The sequence below is a fragment of the Salvelinus namaycush genome, chromosome 4, assembly GCF_016432855.1.
Source record: "Salvelinus namaycush isolate Seneca chromosome 4, SaNama_1.0, whole genome shotgun sequence".
Classification (NCBI taxonomy): Eukaryota; Metazoa; Chordata; class Actinopteri; order Salmoniformes; family Salmonidae; genus Salvelinus; species Salvelinus namaycush.
Genome location: NC_052310.1, coordinates 56,387,415 through 56,410,304, shown reverse-complemented (window position 1 = coordinate 56,410,304; position 22,890 = coordinate 56,387,415). Strand labels below are relative to the sequence as shown.

The window sequence follows — 22,890 nt, the reverse complement described above, 5'->3', positions numbered from 1 at the left end:
TGGAAAACAGAATGAGACAGGATGAGTTTATAATGAAGAAGCAAAGTCTGCAGATCTTGGATGATCCTAGGAATAACATTGGCTATGGCCCAGGAAGAGACCCACATCAGTCTGTCTATGCCAGCCTGGGCAGAACCAAAGGGGGACTGGTAATCAAAAACCCTGAGCTCCTCCAAGACAACTGGCACAAAAGGCACAGTGTGGCAGACCCAAAGTCCAACATAGACTACAGAGACAATAAAGAGTCCTCCAGTCACATGTATGGTGGGGCCTTTGTGAGGAAACAGGCAGATGGTGGTGGAATAAGAGTGGGTGCACAGAATGGAGGATATTCTTCAAATCTGAATGAGGATCAGAGATCTGTCTCTCAATATGATGTCAAAAACACAGTGGACATAAAGAGACCCCCTGTTTCCATTTGGAAAGAGCCTCCCTCCAGAACTGTGTCTGCAGCAGCCCTTGATATGAACAGCAAAGAGCCCACTTACAAGTCCACCAGTACAGCAATGGGCTCACCTCGTTTCCTCAAGAAGAGCTCCAAGAAAATCAGATCATTGCTCAACATACCAGAGAAAAAAGAGGGTTCCCCTCTAACCAAGGAAAATGTAATTCCAAAAAGGGGTGGTAGCTCAGACACCATAGTGACTGAGGAAGAAGAACAAAGACCAAACAGAGAGAGGAAGGTTCCATCGCAGAGTGGCACCGCATATCCAACCAGATCCCCTACCAGGCTAAAGATGGACAAGAACCACTTTGCAGATGATATAGGAAAATCATCAGCCCCTCGTTTCAGCACTGACGAGCTGCAGCAAAACCCTCCTGCCAGAGCTACATCCATTAGGACACAGGGGCAGCCTACTGTCATTGATGAAAGACATGAAAGGGCAAGCCTTGCATCAGGAAACTGGCGTAGCGATCAGGGGGGCAGTAGTCGTTTGTATAGCAGATTTGAGCCTTTCTGCTCATTTGAGAAGAATCAACCCCACTCCTTACAATCTGCAACAGGCCCTGCACCCATACATGCCCCAGAGAAAACCAAGAGCATGCACTCTGCTAAAAGTAACTCCAACAATGAACAACACAACCACACTGGCCAGCAAACAACTAGCCACCATGAAAACAAACTGGGAAAATTTATACAAAGAGTAGGGAATTTCATTCACAAAAATAAGTAGTAGAAAAGAAAGTTAGCATAGGGAACCAATCCAACATGGATTACTGGTTGAATGATGACATTCAAAAAAGCAATCAAATTGTTGACAGATTGGAAACAGTGTACTGCACCATTTAACTTGAAAACTGTTCACATGAAGAGCTGACATCCTTTCAGGTCTATTTAGAGCAATGGAAAACTGATCATTACTTCAATTAAATATCAATGTTTTGATTATTAGTAACACTTTCTACGAGGCACAAACATACAAGCAGGGTTCGGGACAAGGTATCACGGACAGTGAACTCAAGTCAGAGGACCACAGCTGAGGTCATACCAGCAGAACTGGGCCAGCAGCACAGTCAGGTGAACAGGGGACAGGGACAGCCAGGTATTGTCAGACCAGGTTGTCCTGAGGCACAGTCATAGGGCTCCGGTCCTGTGGTAGGTGAGACATAGCGAGAGAAATAGAGGTCAATAAGAGGTCAGATGCAGGGAATCCGAGTGGGGAGCCGACCAAGCAGAGACCACAAGCGGTGCCACTGCCAGACTACGCTCAATCATAGGACTGACTGAAGAGATAACCCACTGGGCACAGACGTCAGTTCAATGTCTAGCTTTAATTTACATTTGGTTGAGTTGTCAACTAACGTGAAATCAACAAAACATTTCACAGTGTCATTGGATTTAGGTGAAAAGTTGGGTGAATAAAATACGAAATCCATTACGTTGATGACTTTTTTCAAATCCAATCAGTTTTCCACGTTGATTCAACATCATCACATACAGTATATATATATATATATTTTATGACGTGGAAACAAGATTGATTCAACCAGTTTTCAGTCTAAGACTAAAAGAGAAAAGCTAAAAGAGGGTGTGTGTGTGTGTGTGTGTGTGTGTGTGTGTGTGTGTGTGTGTGTGTGTGTGTGTGTGTGTGTGTGTGTGTGTGTGTGTGTGTGTGTGTGTGTGTGTGTGTGTGTGTGTGTGTGTACACTGCAGTGAGGAAAACACTGAACACAATTTGTTAAATCTTATTTGCTCCTCGAGTCCATTATTTTCTATGAAGCTCATGCATTTAATCTGTTACATCAAATGAATGAGCCTCATAGAAAGTGTTATCAGATATTTATTTTTTCAAACCCAAAACTAAATCAGCTACTCGATGGCTGTGATGAGAGACTAAAAGTTAACTGTGTTAGATAGGATCGATTCATCTATTAGGATTTATGGTACAGTAGCTTAATTTCCATATGAAACACATTAAATGTCATCATTCAATTTTAAAAGATCACAATAAAGCTGTGATCACAGACAGTGGAAAATATTTTGTCACAATATTAGACAAACATATCCAGGGTATAGGATTTACAGTGCGTCCATGTACATTGCATGATTGGGTGAATGAGTTCATTTGTCAAAACCTGCTTGCAGTTTTTGGCATGATCGCAGCGTCTGGAGTGTTTTGATGAATATCTTTCTTGGTAAAATGCTTTGGCAAAATATGCTTGAAAATGAAGTTCTATTTTGTTCTACTGTGGCTGCACGTGTTGTGGATACAGGTGTTGTGGGAAATGCAATGGTATTATGATGGGACAATTTTAGGGAAATGTACATTGTATGTCTTTGTAAATATAGTTGCTTTTTCCAAACAAATGTCATTGTGTTTCCTTTGATCTGTTGCTGTATGTGACATAGACCTACTGGGCAGCAAGGTTATTATAGTTTTGTGTTTTTATATTAGGTTTTACTTCTAGTAGTTTTAAGATTGTTATTAGAAATTCTGCTTACAGATCATCTTTACTAGTTTTTATTGAGTTTAAGTTTCATCAAAACATTTAAATATAATTTTTATAAGCTTAAGTTGAAGTTTTAGTGTTAGGGACAGAAAGTAACCTATGTGTGGGAGGCTGGGAGACATTTGTGTTGTTTAGTTTTTGTGTTTTTGTCTCTTCTTGCCACTGTGGGGTAGTAATGCATAAGGTGATGGGTCAGGTCATAGGTTAAGTTAGGTTTAAAGGTAAATTAAGTGAGATGAGGTAGATCAGTGGTCACCAACCGGTCGATCGCGATCTTCAAGGCATTCCTAGTCGATCACCTTTCTGTAGAAAAGCCAATGATAAAGACATACAGGATTGCGTTCCTTTTTTTCCCTTGTGTTGCGCTTTTGGCGGTAGGCACATTTGATTCAGAAGCCCTGCACACCGGGTAGGCAAAGAGATCCCATTTTTAACCACTTAATTTGTCTGAAAAGACAAACTGCCTACCCGGCAGACTGGGAGATCTGTGGCTAAATGAGTGTGCCTACTGCCCTGGCCAATCGGATAGCTCAAATCACTGTGCCTCCCTACAGCTGCCATGACCCCAGCCACAGCAAAGTTTGATACTAGCCTGCGTGAGATTTAATAACTTTTAAAACCATGACCAGAGAGAGACTGTCAAAGAATACAGCAAAGAGCTGCTATTTTTGTGTGTGTTCATGTCAAATCAAATCAAATGTTATTGGTCACATACACATCGTTAGCAGATGTTAATGCGAGTGTAGCGAAATGCTTGTGCTTCTAGTTCCGACAGTGCAGTAATATATAACAAGGATTCTAACAATTCCCCAACAACTCCCTAATACACACAAATCTAAAGGTGAGAATGAGAATATGTACATAAACTCAGCAACAACAAAAAAACATCCTCTCACTGTCAACTGCATTTATTTTCAGCAAACTTAACATGTGTAAATATTTGTATGAACATAACAAGATTCAACAACTGAGACATAAACTGTACAAGTTCCACAGACATGTGACTAACAGAAATGGAATAATGTGTTCCTGAACAAAGGTTGGGTCAAAATCAAAAGTAACAGTCAATATCTGGTATGGCCACAAGCTGCATTAAGTACTGCAGTGCATCTCCTCCTCATGGACTGCACCAGATTTGCCGGTTCTTGCTGTGAGATGTTACCCCACTCTTCCACCATGGCACCTGCAAGTTCCCAGACATTTCTGGGGGGAATGGCCGTTGCCCTCACCCTCCGATCCAACAGGTCCCAGACGTGCTCAATGGGATTGAGATTCGGGCTCTTCGCTGGCCATGGCAGAACACTGACATTCCTGTCTTGCATGAAATCATGCACAGAACGAGCAGTATGGCTGGTGGCATTGTCATGCTAGAGGGTCATGTCAGGATGAGCCTGCAGGAAGGGTACCACATGAGGGAGGAGGATGTCTTCCCTGTAACACACAGCATTGAGATTGCCTGCAATGACAAGCTCAGTCCGATGATGCTGTGACACACCGCCCCAGACCATGACGGACCCTGCACCTCCAAATCGAGAGCTCCGACTTTCCAACCTGAAGTTCACTGACGTTGTCACGTATACTCCCTCTCTGGCGCTCAAGGTCATTATTACGCACACCTCGAATCAAATCAAATTTCAAATCAAATCAAATTTTATTGGTCACATACACATGGTTAGCAGATGTTAATGTGAGTGTCGCAAAATGCTTGCGCTTCTAGTCCTGACAGTGCAATAATATCTAACAAGTAATATAACAATTCCACAACAACTACCTAATACACACAAATCTAAAGGGATGGGATAAGAATATGTACATATTAATATATGAATGAGCAATGACCGAGCGTCATAGGCAAGATGCAATAGATGGTATAAAACACAGTATATACATATGAGATGAGTAATGTAAGATATGTAAACATTATTAAGTTGACTAGTGATCCATTTATTAAAGTGGCCAATGATTTTGAGTCTGTATGTAGGCAGCATTATCAAATTATGATGACGTCATTGATCTTCAGGTAGGAGCTCTAGAAAAAGGCCGGATTTACAATTCCGAGTTGGATGACCATTCAAAACGTATTTTCCCAGTCGGAGCTCGTTTATTCCCGACTTCCCAGTTGTCTTGAACTCACTGAAGTCAAGTTTTCGCTGTTCCGAGTTAGTTGTTTTGAGCACGGCACAAATCATGCTTCATTGACAACATTGCCAATGTTGAATGTTTATCATTTTAAACTAGGAAAATAACCCCTTAATCACATATTTGGGACCACACAGCCACTGTCACTGATTCCAAACCACCCATTGTTGAATTTGCGATTTCCATCTTGTTGTGTAATGTTTATGAGCACCGATACATTTTATCTATAATTTCTCTTCATTATTTCTCTTCATACAACAAGGATTAAAAAGGATTTGCCAGTAGATTGTCGACCTGATTCATGATGATGACTACTAGCTAAGATTTTGAAAGTATGATTGTCACGAGAATTATGTTCTCAAGGTTCATAAACTGAACTTCAATTAGCTACTCAGTCTGCACCCCAGAATTTGTAAGATACTGGTTGAAATGATAACAGACAGAGGCCCAGCTACGATAGTCAGAAAGTTTATTTACGAGAGCGCTGATTAGTTGTACAAAACCATTCATTTTATACTAGCTCCTTACGCACATACTCTTGCACACAAACAGAATTCATACGCACATACATTTGCACACAAACATTAGGTATCCTACGCACACACTGTCCTGCTACCCAGCCGACAAAGATTAGGGGAGTTCGTGAGAATCACTACCCGTCCTCCCTCAAGATAGGGAGACCCTGGGAAGTACTCTCAGTGGCCCCCAGCCAAGGTCGGCACCGAATCTTGCTCAGACAGTCTGTTTTTAAGATACTATAATAGACATATTGTACAGATATATTGTTATACCCTAATTCTGACTAAAAACTACACTCACGCATATATAATTCTACTGACTAAAACCACACCCATCATTAATTAATTATGATTATAATCAATTTCATATAATTATATGGTTTCAGGGTGGAGTATTCTAATCATTAATTTAAACCTATAAATTCCATCAACACATCCACCCTTAATGATTAAATAATACACACAGATACCTCATATACTATATGGAAACATAAATGGTATCCAAGAATAATTCAAACCAATACATGTATGTACATTCGATATTCATCAATGACTGTTATAGGCCTATATCCAATCATAACGCTTCCTGTCAGGATTTTTATTACAATTTTATTACAAAAACTCAATGATGTTGACATGATCAGTCTAATCAAAGCTACTGTACATATTACGTGATATGACATAATTTTATCTGTGGCCAATGACCTTGAGCCTTCTTGGATGGGCACTTAAAATCTAACTCTATGGAAGCACCCAAGGGGCTACAATTTTCGAGGTCTACCCTTAGACTTTGCGGGGACGTAGTGTCTCCATGAGTGACAGAACACTGAGCCTATCACGGTGCAACGCTCTGTATTTTCTGCTGGCTTGCCCCACCACCACAAATAGCACTAAACTAGGCTGAAACACCTGCATTTTGGAGATGCCTTACTCAAGGAAACAAAAAAGAGACCATGTTTGTATGCAACTTTATTAACACAATGATATATATATCTTTTTTTACATTGTTTGCAAACTGATATGTGACATGTACTAATGCCAAAACAACATGCAAAACAAGCAAGCCCCCCCAAAATATGTTTTTTTTGTTGTTGTTTTGCAAAAAAATGTGGTGCTAAGCCCCACCTTGTAACGAACGTCGTCGGGAGAAGGAGAATAGGACCAAGGAGCAGCGTGGTAAGTGTTCATATTTTAATCAATCAACTGAACACTGAACAAAACAACAAAAAACGACAAACGAACAGTTCTGTAAGGTGACGACACACAAAACAGAAAACAACTACCCACAAACACAGGTGGGAACAGGATACCTAAGTATGGTTCTCAATCAGAGACAACGATAGACAGCTGCCTCTGATTGGGAACCATACCAGGCCAAACACATATAAATACAACACAAGGACAACATAGAACACCAGACATAGAACGCCTACCCAAACTCATGCCCTGACCAACCAAAATAGAGACATAAAAAGGATCTCTATGGTCAGGGCGTGACACACCTGCCCTGAATGACGGGTCGCCACTGCTTATCCAGGATGTTGCACAACGATTTAAGTCAATAAGTCATTGTTTTAGTCGATGTATGATATATTTGGGATTGAAGCGGGAAATCTGAAGTGGTCACTTTGGAATATTTTCCGTGCCAATGAAGTGTATCCCCTGAGATATGCATGCTAAAACTTTTCAGTCTGTTTCTTTTCAGGGCTGGGTTTTATTTGAATGTTACCACCCACCAGCATAGCATTGTTTACTTCTCAGAAACACCTGCAAAATTCTTCTTCTTCGTGAGTCACGACTGAGCTGAGCAATATATTAGATAATCTTAGGCTGAGCCAATGCTTTTCGCCGTAGCCTACACCTGGCAGCCTGAGCTATGGAGCAAATTCAAATAGGGGGTGCATACTTATGTTTTTGCATCCAAAATGTATTGGATAATTTGTCAAGTTTAACAATTATTTTTGCTAGTCCGCATTTTAAAAATTGCTTGGGATATGATTGCATTTTGGAATGCCGCTACCCCCGTCGCCCCAAGATGAATGGTTTTGAACACTCTCCACTGATTTGATTGGTGCAGCTAGAAATCACAAGTGTCTACCAATGAAAAAGCACCCGCAAACGAAAAACTGTTGTATCTATTTTGTGCTGTTACATTTTTATTGGTGTTTCATTTCGTGTCTGATATGCTCAGGGTGCTGTTGCATATCATTTGCGGTGTGCATCATGAGCAGTCCTTTTAGCCTATCATTTCACTTCATTTAGCTGTGAGAACCATGGTATTAGCTTGGGTTGACTTGGCATGGGCTGACTGCCAGGAGCCTACCAAAGGATGCACCGTGTCCATTACATTGTAAAAAAACGTGTCTCTAGTCCAATCCGTTCAATAGGCTATCCATATTACTGAAGCTTCATCTTATTCTTTCTTTCTATGGCGGATTACAGGCCGCAATTTATAGAACATGCCAAAACATTGGAGATAACAATAGATGACAAAGTCAAACATATACTAATTTCCTTATTCATCTGTTGCAAAGTGTTCCCTAATGCTTATGACAAATCCATCTCCAGAACCAGCCATGTTCCCACCCCCAATTCATGAATATCTATTAGCAGCCTGCATCATTCTTCGGAGGTGGAACCTAAACGAGAATTTCCACTATAGGTCAGGAATTACATAGAAATAGGGGCAGCATTGCCCTCTGGTGGGGCCTTCAAAAGCTAAATTCCTACAATTCTACACATTTTGCCATGACTTATGCCATGTTATTATAATATCTCAATGAGAATGACTAACAAAATCAATGGGGGCCACCTGAAAGTCAGGGCCCCTGGGCACGTGCCCGGTTAGTATTCGGCCATGATTACTACACGTTTAGATAGCTGGCTAGACTAACTACCAATCTAAAAATGTACATGGCTCATTGTCAGGTAATTGAGTGACTGACATAACAAGAGAAACTGCTGATGCAAAACCAAATTTCGAAATTGCACCTGGTGTATTTTACTATTCTTACTCTCAATAGTAAGTTGAGACCCAGACCCAGAGTTCCAAAGCGACTGCTTATGTCGCTTATGCCTGGAGCTGGCCTTGGGTGTCAAAGATAGTTGCAGTATAGTTTCAGGTTTTCAAATGGTTTTGTTAATTTTTTTTCAGTTTACATTTTATTTTTTTCATTATTAGTTTTCAATTTCGTTTCAGTTTTAGTTTACTATAATAACCTTGCTGGGTGGTGCATCCTACAGTACCACTATTTGATTAATTATTTATTTCAGTCTGTTTAAGCCAGATAATCATTTTTTGGTCAGGTTTTATGTGTTAATGTTCAACCCAATCCTCTGACAAACTAAAGACACTTTCACAGTCAACATGGTACAGAAGCATAACTTGAATAGAGCACAGCATTATTTTTGTTTTGCATTCCACTAACTCTGAATTACATGTATTTGAACCATGCCTATTCATACTTTTAGTAGACGAGGTACCTGTCACTAACTACTATCACCTTTACGTAGAAAGCTTATCATTCAATGTCACAGAGTGCATGCATCCAGGCATACAGCTTCTTCTAATTCATAATAGTTGTCATTGCATCAGCGTATAAAAGCATTGTATTCATGTATTACCTGACAAATTATTTCTGTCCCGAGTGGCAGGTCCAGCAACATATCAAGTGGTCGATAGCAAACAGGTTACAGAAGACTGCTTCCAGTCTGACTGTAACAATGTACCTACCTTGTTATATTCTGAAAGGAAGATAAAAAGATAGACGAAAAACACGATTACTGCTGTCATGAACAATCTTGAATTGACTGTTGAGAAAATAAGAATTGATTGAGATGTTGGCTATCACAATTCTTAATAGAGTACAAATAAGACAGGCATAAATCATCTTTTATCTAAACACAGTGAAAACAGACAAAATGCCATTCAGGGAAACATTTGAATACTGTACCTAACTGATAAATCAATGGCTAGTCCGATATTGCTAGCTGTTCCAGCTTGCGGTTGCCAGTTGATAAATTGGTAGTGTTAACGGTAAGCAGCAGATTTTCAAACAACTTTTACTTGGCAATACTTCCTCAATTCCTGACTTAGAAGCCACCCCTGTCTTCTAAACTTCCATGGCTAGTTGCAGGTGGAACATGGCTTAGGGTTAGCTAAAATGCTCTCCTAGACCGGCACTGCAAGGCGCTATAGAGAGTGGTGCAGATGACCCAGTACATCACTGGGGCCAAGCCCACTGCCATCTTTACCGGGTGGTGTCAGGGGAAGGCCTGGAAAAAAAGACCCCAGCCACCCAAGCCATAGACTGTTTACGGTACCGGAGCGCCAAGTCTCGGACAAAAAGGCACCTGAACATCTTCTACCCCCAAGCCATTTGACTGCTGAACAGTTAATCAAACGGCTGGCCGGACTATCGCATTGACTGTTTTTTGCACTTACTCTCTTACACTGACTCTATGCACACTTACTGGACTCTACACACAAACACAAACACACACACACACACTCTCACACACACACACACGCACGCACGCACGCACGCACGCACGCACGCACGCACGCACGCACACTCGCAAACACACACACTACATACACTCACTCACACACACACACACACACACACACACACACACACACACACACACACACACACACACACACACACACACACACACACACACACACACACACACACACACACACACACACACTACATACACTCACACACACACATGCATATTGACGACACACAGACACTCTCCACATATAGTGGCTTGTGAAAGTATTCGCCCCCCTTGGCATTTTTACTATTTTGTTGCCTTACAACCTGGAATTAAAATAGATTTTTTGGGGGTTTGTATCATTTCATTTACACAACACGCCTACCACTTTGAAGATGCAAAATATTTTTCTTGTGAAACAAACAAGAAATAAGACCAAAAAACGGAAAACTTGAATGTGCATAACTATTCACCCCCCCAAAGTCAATACTTTGTAGAGCCACCTTTTGCAGCAATTACAGCTGCAAGTCTCTTGGCACATCTAGCCACTGGGATTTTTGCCCATTCTTCAAGGCAAAACTGCTCCAGCTCCTTCAAGTTGGATGGGTTCCGCTGGTGTACAGCAATCTTTAAGTCATACCACAGACTCTCAATTGGATTGAGGTCTGGGATTTGACTAGGCCATTCCAAGACATTTAAATGCTTCCTCTTAAACCACTCAAGTGTTGCTTTAGCAGTATGCTTGGGGTCATTGTCCTGCTGGAAGGTGAACCTCTGTTCTAGTCTCAAATCTCTGGAAGACTGAAACAGGTTTCCCTCAAGAATTTCCCTGTATTTAGCGCCATCCATCATTCCTTCAATTCTGACCAGTTTCCCAGTCCCTGCAGATGAAAAACATCCCCACAGCATGATGCTGACACCACCATGCTTCACTGTGGGGATGGTGTTCTCAGGGTGATGAGAGGTGTTGGGCTTGCACCAGACATAGCGTTTTCCTTGATGGCCAAAAAGCTCAATTTTAGTTTCATCTGACAAGAATACCTTCTTCCATATGTGTTGGGAGTCTCCCACATGCCTTTTGGCGAACACCAAATGTGTTTGCTTATTTTTTTCTTTAAAAGCAATGGCTTTTTTTCTGGCCACTCTTCCGTAAAGCCCAGCTCTGTGGAGTGTACGGCTTAATAAAGTGGTCCTATGGACAGATAATCCAATCTCCGCTGTTGAGCTTTGCAGCTCCTTCAGGGTTATATTTGTTGCCTCTCTGATTAATGCCCTCCTTGCCTGGTCCGTGAGTTTTGGTGGGCGGACCTTTCTTGGCAGGTTTGTTTTGGTGCCATATTCTTTCCATTTTCTTTCCAATGGTGCTCCGTGGGATTTTCAAAGTTTTTTATATTTTTTTACAACCCAACCCTGATCTGTACTTCTCCACAACTTTGTCCCTGACCTGTTTGGAGAGCTCCTTGTTCTTCATGGTGCCGCTTGCTTGGTGGTGCCCCTTGCTTAGTGGTGTTGCAGACTCTGGGGCCTTTATACTGAGATCATGTGACAGATTATGTGACACAGACTTCACACAGGTGGACTTTATTTAACTAATTATGTGACTTCTTATGGTAATTGGTTGCACCAGATGTTATTTAGGGGCTTCATAGCAAAGGGGGTGAATACACGTGCACACTCTACTTTTCCGTATTTTTTGTTTTTGAATTTTTTGAAACAATTTATTTTTTTCATTTCACTTCACCAATTTGGACTATTATGTGTATGTCCATTACATTAAATCCAAATAAAAATCTATTTAAATTACAAGTTGCCAAGGGGGGTGAATACTTCGCAAGACACTGTATGCTGCTGCTACTCTGTGTCATGACTTTGCCCTGTTGGGTGAGGGTCATAATCCCCCCCCCCCCCCCCCACGGTTTATGACCTACCATAAATACCGAACCCCTCTCTCCACTCTACTTAATGGACTTTTGGAAAGCCCTTTTGTTACCACAGAGAAAGACTCTACAGGATGGTAACTTCAGAAAGTTGAACTATGAGACAATATTTCTGTAATGGAAGGGTCCATTGCTACTTAAAGAATATGATGTCAGATCAGTCATTGTTTTGGTAGATTGTTACTGATGATAGGACGACAGAATTGTATCTTTGAAAGTCTACGCATTATAGTTATCAGATTTACATCAAAATGTTGCAAAACTAATGTGATTAAACATGAAACTATTTGTGAGAAGATAAAATGTGATTTTAGCTTCTAAATGAGAGAATTGTTTCAAAAGTAAACTTATGCTCAGTCAGTATCCCCACCCACAGGAGCACAGACATTGGTTAGAAGGATGAAACGTCCCTTCTCCTTCCCAGTACAAAGGCCCCGTAACGTTCATTAACATTTAGTTCCAGAAATGTAAGGACTGCTGTCCGAATGTTTAGAAGGGCGAATTTCAACGTGGATGTGACGTTCACCACTCTGGAATGGTGAATTTTGAATAGACCAGCCAGAATACAGCACGAGCTGATTATGGCAACTTGGTATGAACTTTGAACTATTATTCACTATAGAAGAAGTGATACCTCCTAGACGTCGAGTTATCAGCTGCAGCTGTAAACGTACGTGGCCTAGGAAAGGACAGACAATCTCCTAAGAATCACAGGGTACTTCAACGTATCCACTCTACAACACTACGACCAGAAAGATTCTTCAAAGGACAATGGCGATATCTGCTGGGCAAACCAGTCTTCCATCTTCGACCCATCTATCAAAGCGCAGCTCAGAGTAAATATATATCTTGCATTTTCCTCTTCTGAATGGGCGGTTATTAGAATGCATAAGATTCTGTTTTTACTGTAGCATAGCTTCTCAAGGTCCGATAGAGACCCAATCCCTTTGTCCCTCAGTCTTCCCGTTCTTTCATTAAAATCCAACCCCCTTCCTTTGTGTAACCAGCTTTCATATCGGTTTAGTCCACTAGGTACTTTTCATGACATGATTAGTAATCGATGTATGATCTATCCTGTGTATATATATGTAATTCTTTGTGATTACTAGGTATTTAGTAAATAAATAATTAAACCAATTTGTGTATTGCTGATGCATCTTGTTAGCCAGGGTTCGTGCAGATAACCAAGTACTTTACGACAATCAGAATGAGACTGAATAAGGTGACTTAATAATTGACTGCTATTGATATAAATAAAAGATATTCAGATCTATCAGAGAGTTTATTCGGAAGACAGCAGCTCTATAAACACTCTTCCGTGGTGCTCCAGGTTATTAATGAGTTAATTGTTGCTGAGTGCCTAAGAAGAGCCCTTAGCCGTGGTATATTGGCCATATACCACAAACCCCCGAGGTGCCTTATTGCTATTATAAACTGGTTTCCAACGTAATCTGAGTAGTAAAAATAATCGTTTTGTCATACCATATATCACACCCCCTGCAACTAGCCATGGAAGTTTAGAAAACAGCGGTGGCATCCAGGTTGGAAAATGTGGAAGTATCGCAAAGTTAAGGTTGGGTGAAAATCTGCTGCTTAAACGTAACACTACCATCGTATCAACTGGCTAATTTGTCTTTACGAGAACAAATGAAAACTAACAGGTGAAGAGAAAACACTGTGAAAACAGACAGACCCAGTTTTCAGCAGAGGATGCTCTTCCTTTAGAGCACCTCAACATCAAAGTATGTGCTCGGAGGTTCTTGAGAGGGTGTGCCAGACCCTCACCCCCAGTAAATAGGGAAGAGTGCATGAGGCGATGGCCAAGTTTAATGATAGGCGCCAAACCAATGTCAAACCACTATGTGACCCCAATCAACTGCTGTAGACATTATTTGGGAGTAATTAAGAGCTAGTCTCTGTCACAGCAAGCCTCGGTGTCTGAGGCTAATGAACAACATGTTTTATGCATGACTAGACAAGTGCCAAATAGAAAAAGGTAGAGTGAGTCACAGGTCAAAAGGGATTGACAATATATTATCTGTCAATATTCTGGAAAAAAACAAAATGGAAACAAAATGCTGTCAGACAATGCTGTCAGTATGCTCATACAGTGCATTCAGAAAGTAATTAGACCCCTTGACTTTTTCCACATTTTGTTACGTTACAACCTTATTCTAAAATTGATTTAAAGAAAAACTTTAATCAGTACTTTGTTGAAGCACCTTTGGCAGCGATTACATCCTCGAGTCTTCTTGGGTATTACACTACAAACTTCGCACACCTATATTTGGGGAGTTTCTCCCATCCTTCTCTGCAGATCCTCTCAAGCTCTGTCAGGTTGGATGGGGAGCATCACTGCACAGCTATTTTCAGGTCTCTCCAGAGATGTTCGATCAGGTTCAAGTCCAGGCTCTGGCTGGGCCACTCAAGGACATTCAGAGACTTTTCCCAAAGCCACTCCTGTGTTGTCTTGGCTGTGTGCTTAGGGTTGTTGACCTGTTGGAAGGTAACCCTTCGCCCCAGTCTGAGGTCCTGAGCGCTCTGGAGCAGGTTTTCATCAAGGATTTCTCTGTACTTTGTGCCATTCATCTTTCCCTCGATACTGACTAGTCTCCCGGTCCCTGCCGTTGAAAAACAACCCCATAGCATGATGCTGCCACCACCATGCTTCACGGTAGGGATGGTGCCAGGTTTCCTCCAGATGTGACACTTGGCATTCAGGTCAAGGAGTTCAATCTTGGTTTCATCAAACCAGAGAATCTTGTTTCTCATGGTCTGAGAGTCCTTTAGGTGCCTTCTGGCAAACTCCAAGTGGGCTGTCATGTGCCTTTTTCTGAGGAGTGACTTCCGTCTGGCCACTCTACCATAAAGGACTGATTTGGTGGAGTGCTGCATAAATGGTTGTCCTTCTGGAAGGTTCTCCCATCTCCACAGATGAACTCTGGGGCTCTGTCAGAGTCACCATAGGGTTCTTGGTCACCTCCATGACCAAGGCCTTTCTCCCCTAATTGCTCAGTTTGGCCGGGCGGCCGGCTCTTGGGAGAGTCTTGGAAGTTCAAAACTTCTTCCATTTAAGAATGATGGAGGCCACTGTGTTCTTGGGGACTTTTAATGCTTTAGAAATGTTTTGGTACCCTTCCCCAGATCTGTGCCTCGACACAATCCTGTCTCGGAGCTCTACGGACAATTCCTTCGACCTCATGGCTTGGTTTTTGCTCTGACATGCGTTGTCATCTGTGGGACCTTATATAGACAGGTGTGTGCCTTTCCAAATCATGTCCAATCAATTGAATTTACAACAGGTGGACTCCAAGGAAGTTGTAGAAACATTTTTAGGAGTTTTCTGTTTTAATGAGTCTGTCAACCAAAAGCTCTTCAAAGACCACAGTCTGATGTGCTGTGGGTTGTGTGTTCTGTAAACAGATTCCTGGGACGTCATCTGTGTTGGAGAGGAAGCAAAAGTCTCTCCAGGGTTCCACTTATCCTCCAGGACCTGGGGAGTCAGTCAGGGTCTGGACCAGCACAGTGTCCGCTGAGATCAAACAGGTTCGGGCCTGCAGGAAGACCCATGTTGATGGTGGTCCTCTTTGTCTTTGCCCTCTGCTACCTGCCCATCAGCGTCCTCAACGTCATAAAAAGGTAGCAAACAGCCTCTGTGGGTGTTCTGTCTCTCTGTCTTCAGGATCAATAGCCATTACCAGTAGGGTTCATCATAGAGAGGTTTCAATAAGTCAAGAGTTTACTCTGGGTTTGGAGAGGAGTCATTTGACTCAAATAACAGTTCACAGTAGTCCCTGGTAAACATTGTGTTTACAGAAAAAGGTGATCACATACTGAGAACTAATCTGTAAACATTAAATTAGCATACCTAGATCAGATATGTTCTAATCTATATCAACACGATAAGCAAACATATGTTTGATGTGTGACACTCAGGATGCATATTACTTGCTAGTTATTCAAAGAATGAGGTAGAATTAAAATTTGGCTGAACTCTAATATTTGTTTCCCCCCTCCATCTAGTAAATATGTACACTTGCGAACACCTGTCAATAAGCTATAATTCTATTTACCGTTTCAACACACTTCATTTAACAGCCTGGTGTCATTACTTATGAGGTCTCAATGATGTTACCTTGTCATTGCAGAGTGCTTGGGATGTTTAAGAACACAAACAGCAGATAGACTGTGTAGGCCTGGTTCATGTTCTCACATTGGCTGATATATGCCAACAGTGCTGCAAATTCAATCATCTATAACTTTTTAAGTGGTGAGTTTCTGGCTCATCTCAATATACACTGTGTGTACAAAACACAGCAGGCGTTCAGAAAAAGCAGGGGTTCAAACTTAAGAACCGGATTCCTACATTTGAATATAAAAGATTTTATCAACCAAAACTATGCTACATTTTATCTCTGGGACCCTCAGGATGACAAATCAGAGCAAGATTACTTAAACAGGGTATGGTTTGTAGGTGCCAGGCACACCAGTTTGAGTGTGTCAAGAACTGCAACGCTGCTGGGTTTTTCACACTCAGCAGTTTCCCATGTGTATCAAGAATTGTCCACCTCCCAAATGACATCCAGCCAACTTGACACAACTGTGGGAAGCATTGGAGTCAACATGGGCCAGCATCCCTGTGGAACACTAGAGTCCATGCCCTGATGAATTGAGGCTGTTCTAGGGGCAAGAGGGGGGTGCAACTAAATATTAGAAAGGTGTTCCTAATGTTTTGTACACAGTGTACTTCATGATTTTATTGCCCCATCTGCTGGACAGTACAGCATATCACAAACTTAGAGGGGAGCTTTGGAAGTAGGCTTTGACGTTCCAGTATAACTTGCTCAATCTATTGTAATGGTTAAAAACCTAGTACTGTAGTGGTAGAATTAACAGAATTGCCTGATTTGAATTCATTAACAAAGTGCCATTATGGATTAACATTTATTGCTCTTCACATACTTTAGATTTTAATTAAATAATTTAAAATCCATTATTTCAATTAAAATGTGAATGATAACTATCCTTAGGCCTCAATATAATAATTGCAAATAAAGGAAAACTGTACGTACTGTCAACTGTACTGTAGAATCCCCTAGAGTCTATGTCCGCAGCCACATGGAAATCTAATTAGGATCATAACGAGCTTCAATGCCATACAACACTCCTTCCGTGGCCTCCAACTGTACTTAAATGCTAGTAAAACTAAATGTATGCTCTTCAACGGATCGCTGCCTGCACCCGCCCGCACGACTAGCATCACTACTCTGGACGGTTCTGACTTAGAATATGTGGACAACTATAAATACCTAGGTGTCTGGCTAGACTGTAAACTCTCCTTCCAGACTCATATTAAGCATCTCCTATCCAAAATTAAATCTAGAATTCGCTTCCTATTTCACAACAAAGCGTCCTTCACTCATGCTGCCAAACATACCCTCGTAAAACTGACTATCCTACTGATCCTTGACTTCGGCGATGTCATTTACAAAATAGCCTCCAACACTCTACTCAGCAAATTGGATGCAGTCTATCCGTTTTGTCACCAAATCACCTTATACCACCCACCACTGCAACCTGTATGCTCTCGTCGGCTGGCCCTCGCTACATATTCGTCGCCAGACCTACTGGCTCCAGGTCATCTATAAGTCTATGCTAGGTAAAGCTCCGCCTTATCTCAGTTAACTGGTCACGATAACAACACCCACCCGTAGCACACGTTCCAGCAGGTATATCTCACTGATCATCCCCAAAGCCAACACCTCATTTGGCCACCTTCCAGTTCTCTGTTGCCAGTGATTAGAACGAATTGCAAAAATCGCTGAAGTTGGAGACTTATATTTCCCTCACCAACTTTAAACATCAACTATCAGCAGCTAACCGATCGATTGAACTGTACATAGTCCATTTGTAAATAGCCCACCCAATCTACCTACCTCATCCCCATACTGTTTTTATTTTATTTACTTTTCTGCTCTTTTGCACACCAGTATCTCTACTTGCACATCATCATCGGCTCATTTATCACTCCAGTGTTAATCTGCTAAATTGTAATTATTCACTCCTATGGCCTATTTATTGCCTACCTCCTCATGCCTTTTGCACACACTGTATATAGACTTTCTTTTTTCTACTGTGTCATTGACTTGTTTATTGTGTTATTGGCTTGTTTGTTGTTTACTCCACGTGTAACTCTGTGTTGTTGTCTGTGTCACACTGCTTTGCTTTATCTTGGCCAGGTCGCAGTTGCAAATGAGAACTTGTTCTCAACCATCCTACCTGGTTAAATAAAGGTGAAATAAAATAAAAAGCTTACCGATCGCTGCAGCTGTACACAGCCAATCTGTAAATAGCCCAACCAGCTCCCTACCTCATCCCCATATTTGTTTTTGTTTGTCTGCTCTTTTTGCACACCAGTATTTCTACTTGCACATCCTCATCTGCACATATATCACTCCAGTGTTAATTGCTAAATTGTAATTACTTCGCCACTATGGCCTATTTATTGCCTTACCTCCTTACTTCATTTGCACACACTGTATACAGATTTTCTATTGTGTTATTTACTGTACGTTTGTTTATCCCATGTGTAACTCTGTGTTGTTGTTTTTGTCACACTGCTTTGCTTTATCTTGGCCAGGTCGCAGTTGTAAATGAGAACTTGTTCTCAACTGGCCTACCTGGTTAAAGATTATTATTATTATTTTAATAAACTAATTCCCCATCAGCTCTGTTAAAGCTAGAGTGTTTATTTGCATGGGCTGTGTCTCAATCCTCCACATCCACCGATATTGGCCTTCTGCATCTGTGGTGGAAGGTGGCAGTGCACCAGCGGTATTAGTCAGACCAGGAGACATCCCGAAAATTGGTCTTATCACAAATGTCTGTAGAGTCAGAATTGTTTGGGCTTGTTAGGTTCCCCAATAAGAAACCAAAAATCGTTGCTCAACAGAAAAAGAGAACTAACAAACTGACAACCCAAATTGACCAGGAGGGGTTTTAAAATGGGTTCTGAAAGGCATCCATGGGGGGCTCTTGAGTGCTGGCCAGGCAACTCCAGTTGGGTCTTAAAAGGTCACCATAATGTGCAACTTCTGGATTTGCCTGTTATCAGACAAACTAAAAGAATAAACATGGGGAGTGAAAACAAACGTGGTACAAACCCAAACAGAGGAAAACAAAGGTAATATGCTCTGTTCAATGACCTGAAGCACTAAACAGAGGTGTAGTTCTTCCAACATCTCTTTTTCCACGTGAAGCACTGGGCAACAGCTCTTAAATATCAGTTATGCAAGCAGAGGTGAAAAACCCATCTGACTAACGAGGACAACAGGTGCAGCACATCCTGATCAGCGAAGATGATTCTAATCAGTACACCACACCCAAATAGGACCAACCACGAAATCGAAACTGAAATAGAGAGAAATTATTAGAAACTAATATGACCCCACTATGGAAAGCTGAGACTCTCACGAGCACAATCTTTTTCCTCCACGACCCCCACAAGCTTCACGGGACTCATCTTAAGTTGGTAATGCAGATGTCCCAACTTCTGTCTGTAGCATCAGAACGGTTTGGCCTACAAAAATGAATGGAAAGCGTTGACTCTCACGTTGTTTTGCTCTACGACGCCTCACAAGACTCGTCTGAAGGTAACCCAGTACTGGGCCGAAAAATGTATGGAAGTGAAAAGGGCATTTCCACGCCAAAGGTATATGGGTCATTCCACATTAAAAATAAATACAAAATCCCTAGCTTTCTTATATCTCAAATATAGGACAAACACTTCAAAACATACTTCCTGTTGCTTCATTACATTTTTTTTTATTTAACTAGGCAAGTCAGTTAAGAACAAATTCTTATTTGGGGAACAACTTATTTCCCCTACTGGGGAACAGTGGGTTAATTGCCTTGTTCAGGGGCAGAACGACAGAGTTGTACCTTTTCAGCTCAGGGATTCGATCAATGCTCTAACCACTTGGCTACCTGCTGCCCCCTAATAGCAGTAAGGCCAAATTCAATGTTTCAACAAATAATTTGTATCTACAGCGGTCGTAAAATCCTAAATCAAATAGCTAAATGATCCTTGGTCTTAAAACCAGTGGAGGCTGGTGGGAGGAGCTATAGGAGGACGGGCTCATTGTAATGGCTGGAATGGATCAAATATGTAGAAACACGTTTGACTCCGTTCCATTTATTTGTGTCCTCCTATAGCTCACCCAACCAGCCTACTCTGCTTAAAACACCCTCCATAAGGCTTAAACTCAATGTTGTGCTTTTTTCCACAGGGAAACTTAGAGTGGAATTCAAAGCAGCATTTTCCTGTCGCTGTTTTGGCCAATGTCACAACCGAACAGAGGGAATACGGGCAAGAACAAACACTGACAGCCATAAATCCTGGTCCACTCAAGTCAACAACATGGACAATGTCTCATGGATATCTGACCATGTGGTTTAATCCTATCCTGGGGCATGCTTGGCGTTTGCATTATTGCACCATGCCCCCCAGGACACACTGGCATTCACTGTCACCATTATATGTACAAAGGTCACAATTACAATTCATACACTTTGTAACCTCAAGCTTTTCATAACAGACATATTGAATGAGACCACATACTCTGAATTGACTAGAAGCAATCAATACCCACTGCCCTCTGTGAAAGCAAATCCCTCACCTGCTAGAACTTATACCCAGAGATAAGGAAAAACTAACTGATTGTAACTAGTCATTATCTGCTTCAGATGGATAACCCTTATATTGGCTCCAGTCTTTGATTCTCTTCCCTCCAGAGGCTAGATTGAAGATAACAAAGGTGTTAAGACAACATAATAATTCCATGTGGAAGCATTAACAAATAAACAAATTCATTGAACCAGCATCGTTGCTGATTCTACAGGATTAGCGAGTGAATGTAGCCTGACTGAAAGGGACCTAGACCAGATGCAGGAAGGAGCACCCCATGTTGTCGTACACTTTGTGTTAATTGTATTGTATTGTGTTTTTCTCTCATAATATACCTACTTTGTACATGTGCCAGGAAATAAACATGAAATTGTATAAACCTAAAAAGGAGACATATATTGGGGAAGCATTAACTTTACCATTAATGACTAACCAGGTTGTCTGGGCTATTGTTTCAATGACTGTGTCACAACTTCTGCCGAAGTCGATGCCTCTCCTTGTTCGGGCGGTGCTCGGCGGTCGACGTCGCCGGTCTTCTAGCCATCGCCGATCAATTTTTAATTTTCCATTTGTCTTGTCTTGTTTTCCCACACACCTGGTTCTCATTTCCCTCATTATGTGTTGTGTATTTAACCCTCTGTTTCCCTCATGTCTTTGTGTCGTATTGTTTATTCTGTTTCATGTATTGTGCACGCTAGTCTGTTGCACTGGGTTATGTTAACCCGTATTGTTATTTCGTGTTCACTTTGCCGTGTGTTTTTGGTTCGCCAAATTAAAAGGCTCCGTTGGCTACACCATATCTGCCCTCCTGCACCTGACTCCCTTACAACCATTTACGCATACCTGACAGAATACCACACCAATTATGGAGTCAGCAGAAGCAGCTACCTATGGTAGCAGAGTCGAGGAGCGCGTGCAGGAGCACACGGCATTGATTCACCATCTCGGCACCGCCATGGACCGCGTCTGTCAGACGATGGATCGCTGGGAGAGACAGGGAGGTCCTCCAGTACCTCCTCCAGCACAACAGAGGTCCTCACTACCCGTCCCTCCTGTACCCGGTTCCAGTGGGATACGTCTCGCCCTTCCCGGAGAGTATGATGGGACGGCGGCACGGTGCCAAGGCTTCCTACTACAGCTGGACCTCTACCTGGGCACCGTTTCTCCAGCTCCTTCGGGAAGGGAGAGCTCGTCTCGTGCCTCTCAGGGAGAGCTCTGGAGTGGGCCAACACCGTGTGGGCAGTCTTCGACCACCCGCCCGAGGGTAGAACGGCGGGTGAACGTCTGTTACACCTGAGGCAGGGGACGAGGAGCGTTCAGGAGTTCGCACTGGAATTCCGGACCTTGGCCGCCGGAGCGGAATGGAGCGACAGGGCCCTCATCGACCACTACCATTGCAGCCTGTGCTAGGATGTCCGTCGGGAGTTGGCCTGCAGGGATACCACTCTTGCCCTCGACCAGCTGGTGTACATGTCCATTCGGCTGGATAACCTGCTGGTCACCCGCAGACGTCCAGAGAGGGCTCTGTCGATTCCATTTCCCAGCACCACCGCTCCGGTACCTATGGAGCTGGGAGGTGCTGCGCACAGGGAGACAGGAGGAGGGGCTGTCACGTGTACCATCTGTGGCCGCAGAGGTCACACTGCTGGTCGGTGCCGTGTTGGCTCCTCTAGGGTTCGAGGCAGCAGGCAAGGCACTCTGGCGTCACCCCAGGTGAGAAGGCACCATTCTCACCCAGAGCCCTCTGTTAGCACACATGTTTTTGTTTGTTACTTTTCCTGAGTTTTCCCCGCATTCCCAGCCTAAGGCGCTCGTCGATTCAGGCGTGGCTGGGAAATTAATTGATAGATAATTTGCCCATAGTTTAGGGATCCCCATCGTTCCCGTGGATGTACCCTTCCCCGTTCACGCCTTAGATAGTCGACCATTAGGGTCAGTGTTGATTAGGGAGGTCACCGCTCCTTTGGGCATGGTGACGCAGGGGGGTCATACGGAGCGAATTAGTCTCTTTATTATTGACTCTCCTGCGTTTCCCGTGATGCTGGGCCTAACCTGGTTAACTTGTCATAACCCCACTGTTTCTTGGCCACAGAGGGCTCTCACAGGGTGGTCGCGGGAGTGCTCAGGTAAGTGTTTAGGGGTTCCTGTTGGT

At 42.5% G+C, this 22,890-nt stretch overlaps 1 protein-coding gene across 1 annotated transcript; it reads left to right on the top strand.

Moving 5' to 3' along the window:
• Positions 1-11: 11 nt before the first annotated feature.
• LOC120045930 (protein FAM83B-like) lies at positions 12-1,175 on the top strand. Its single transcript, XM_038990856.1, has one exon. It carries the CDS (start codon positions 12-14, stop codon positions 1,173-1,175), a length of 1,164 nt encoding a protein of 387 aa, XP_038846784.1.
• The last annotated feature ends 21,715 nt before the right edge of the window (positions 1,176-22,890 follow it).

Bases quoted from the DNA above. Each gene is read 5' to 3' on its own strand.
- LOC120045930 (XM_038990856.1), top strand. From the start codon at position 12: ATGAGACAGGATGAGTTTATAATGAAGAAGCAAAGTCTGCAGATCTTG.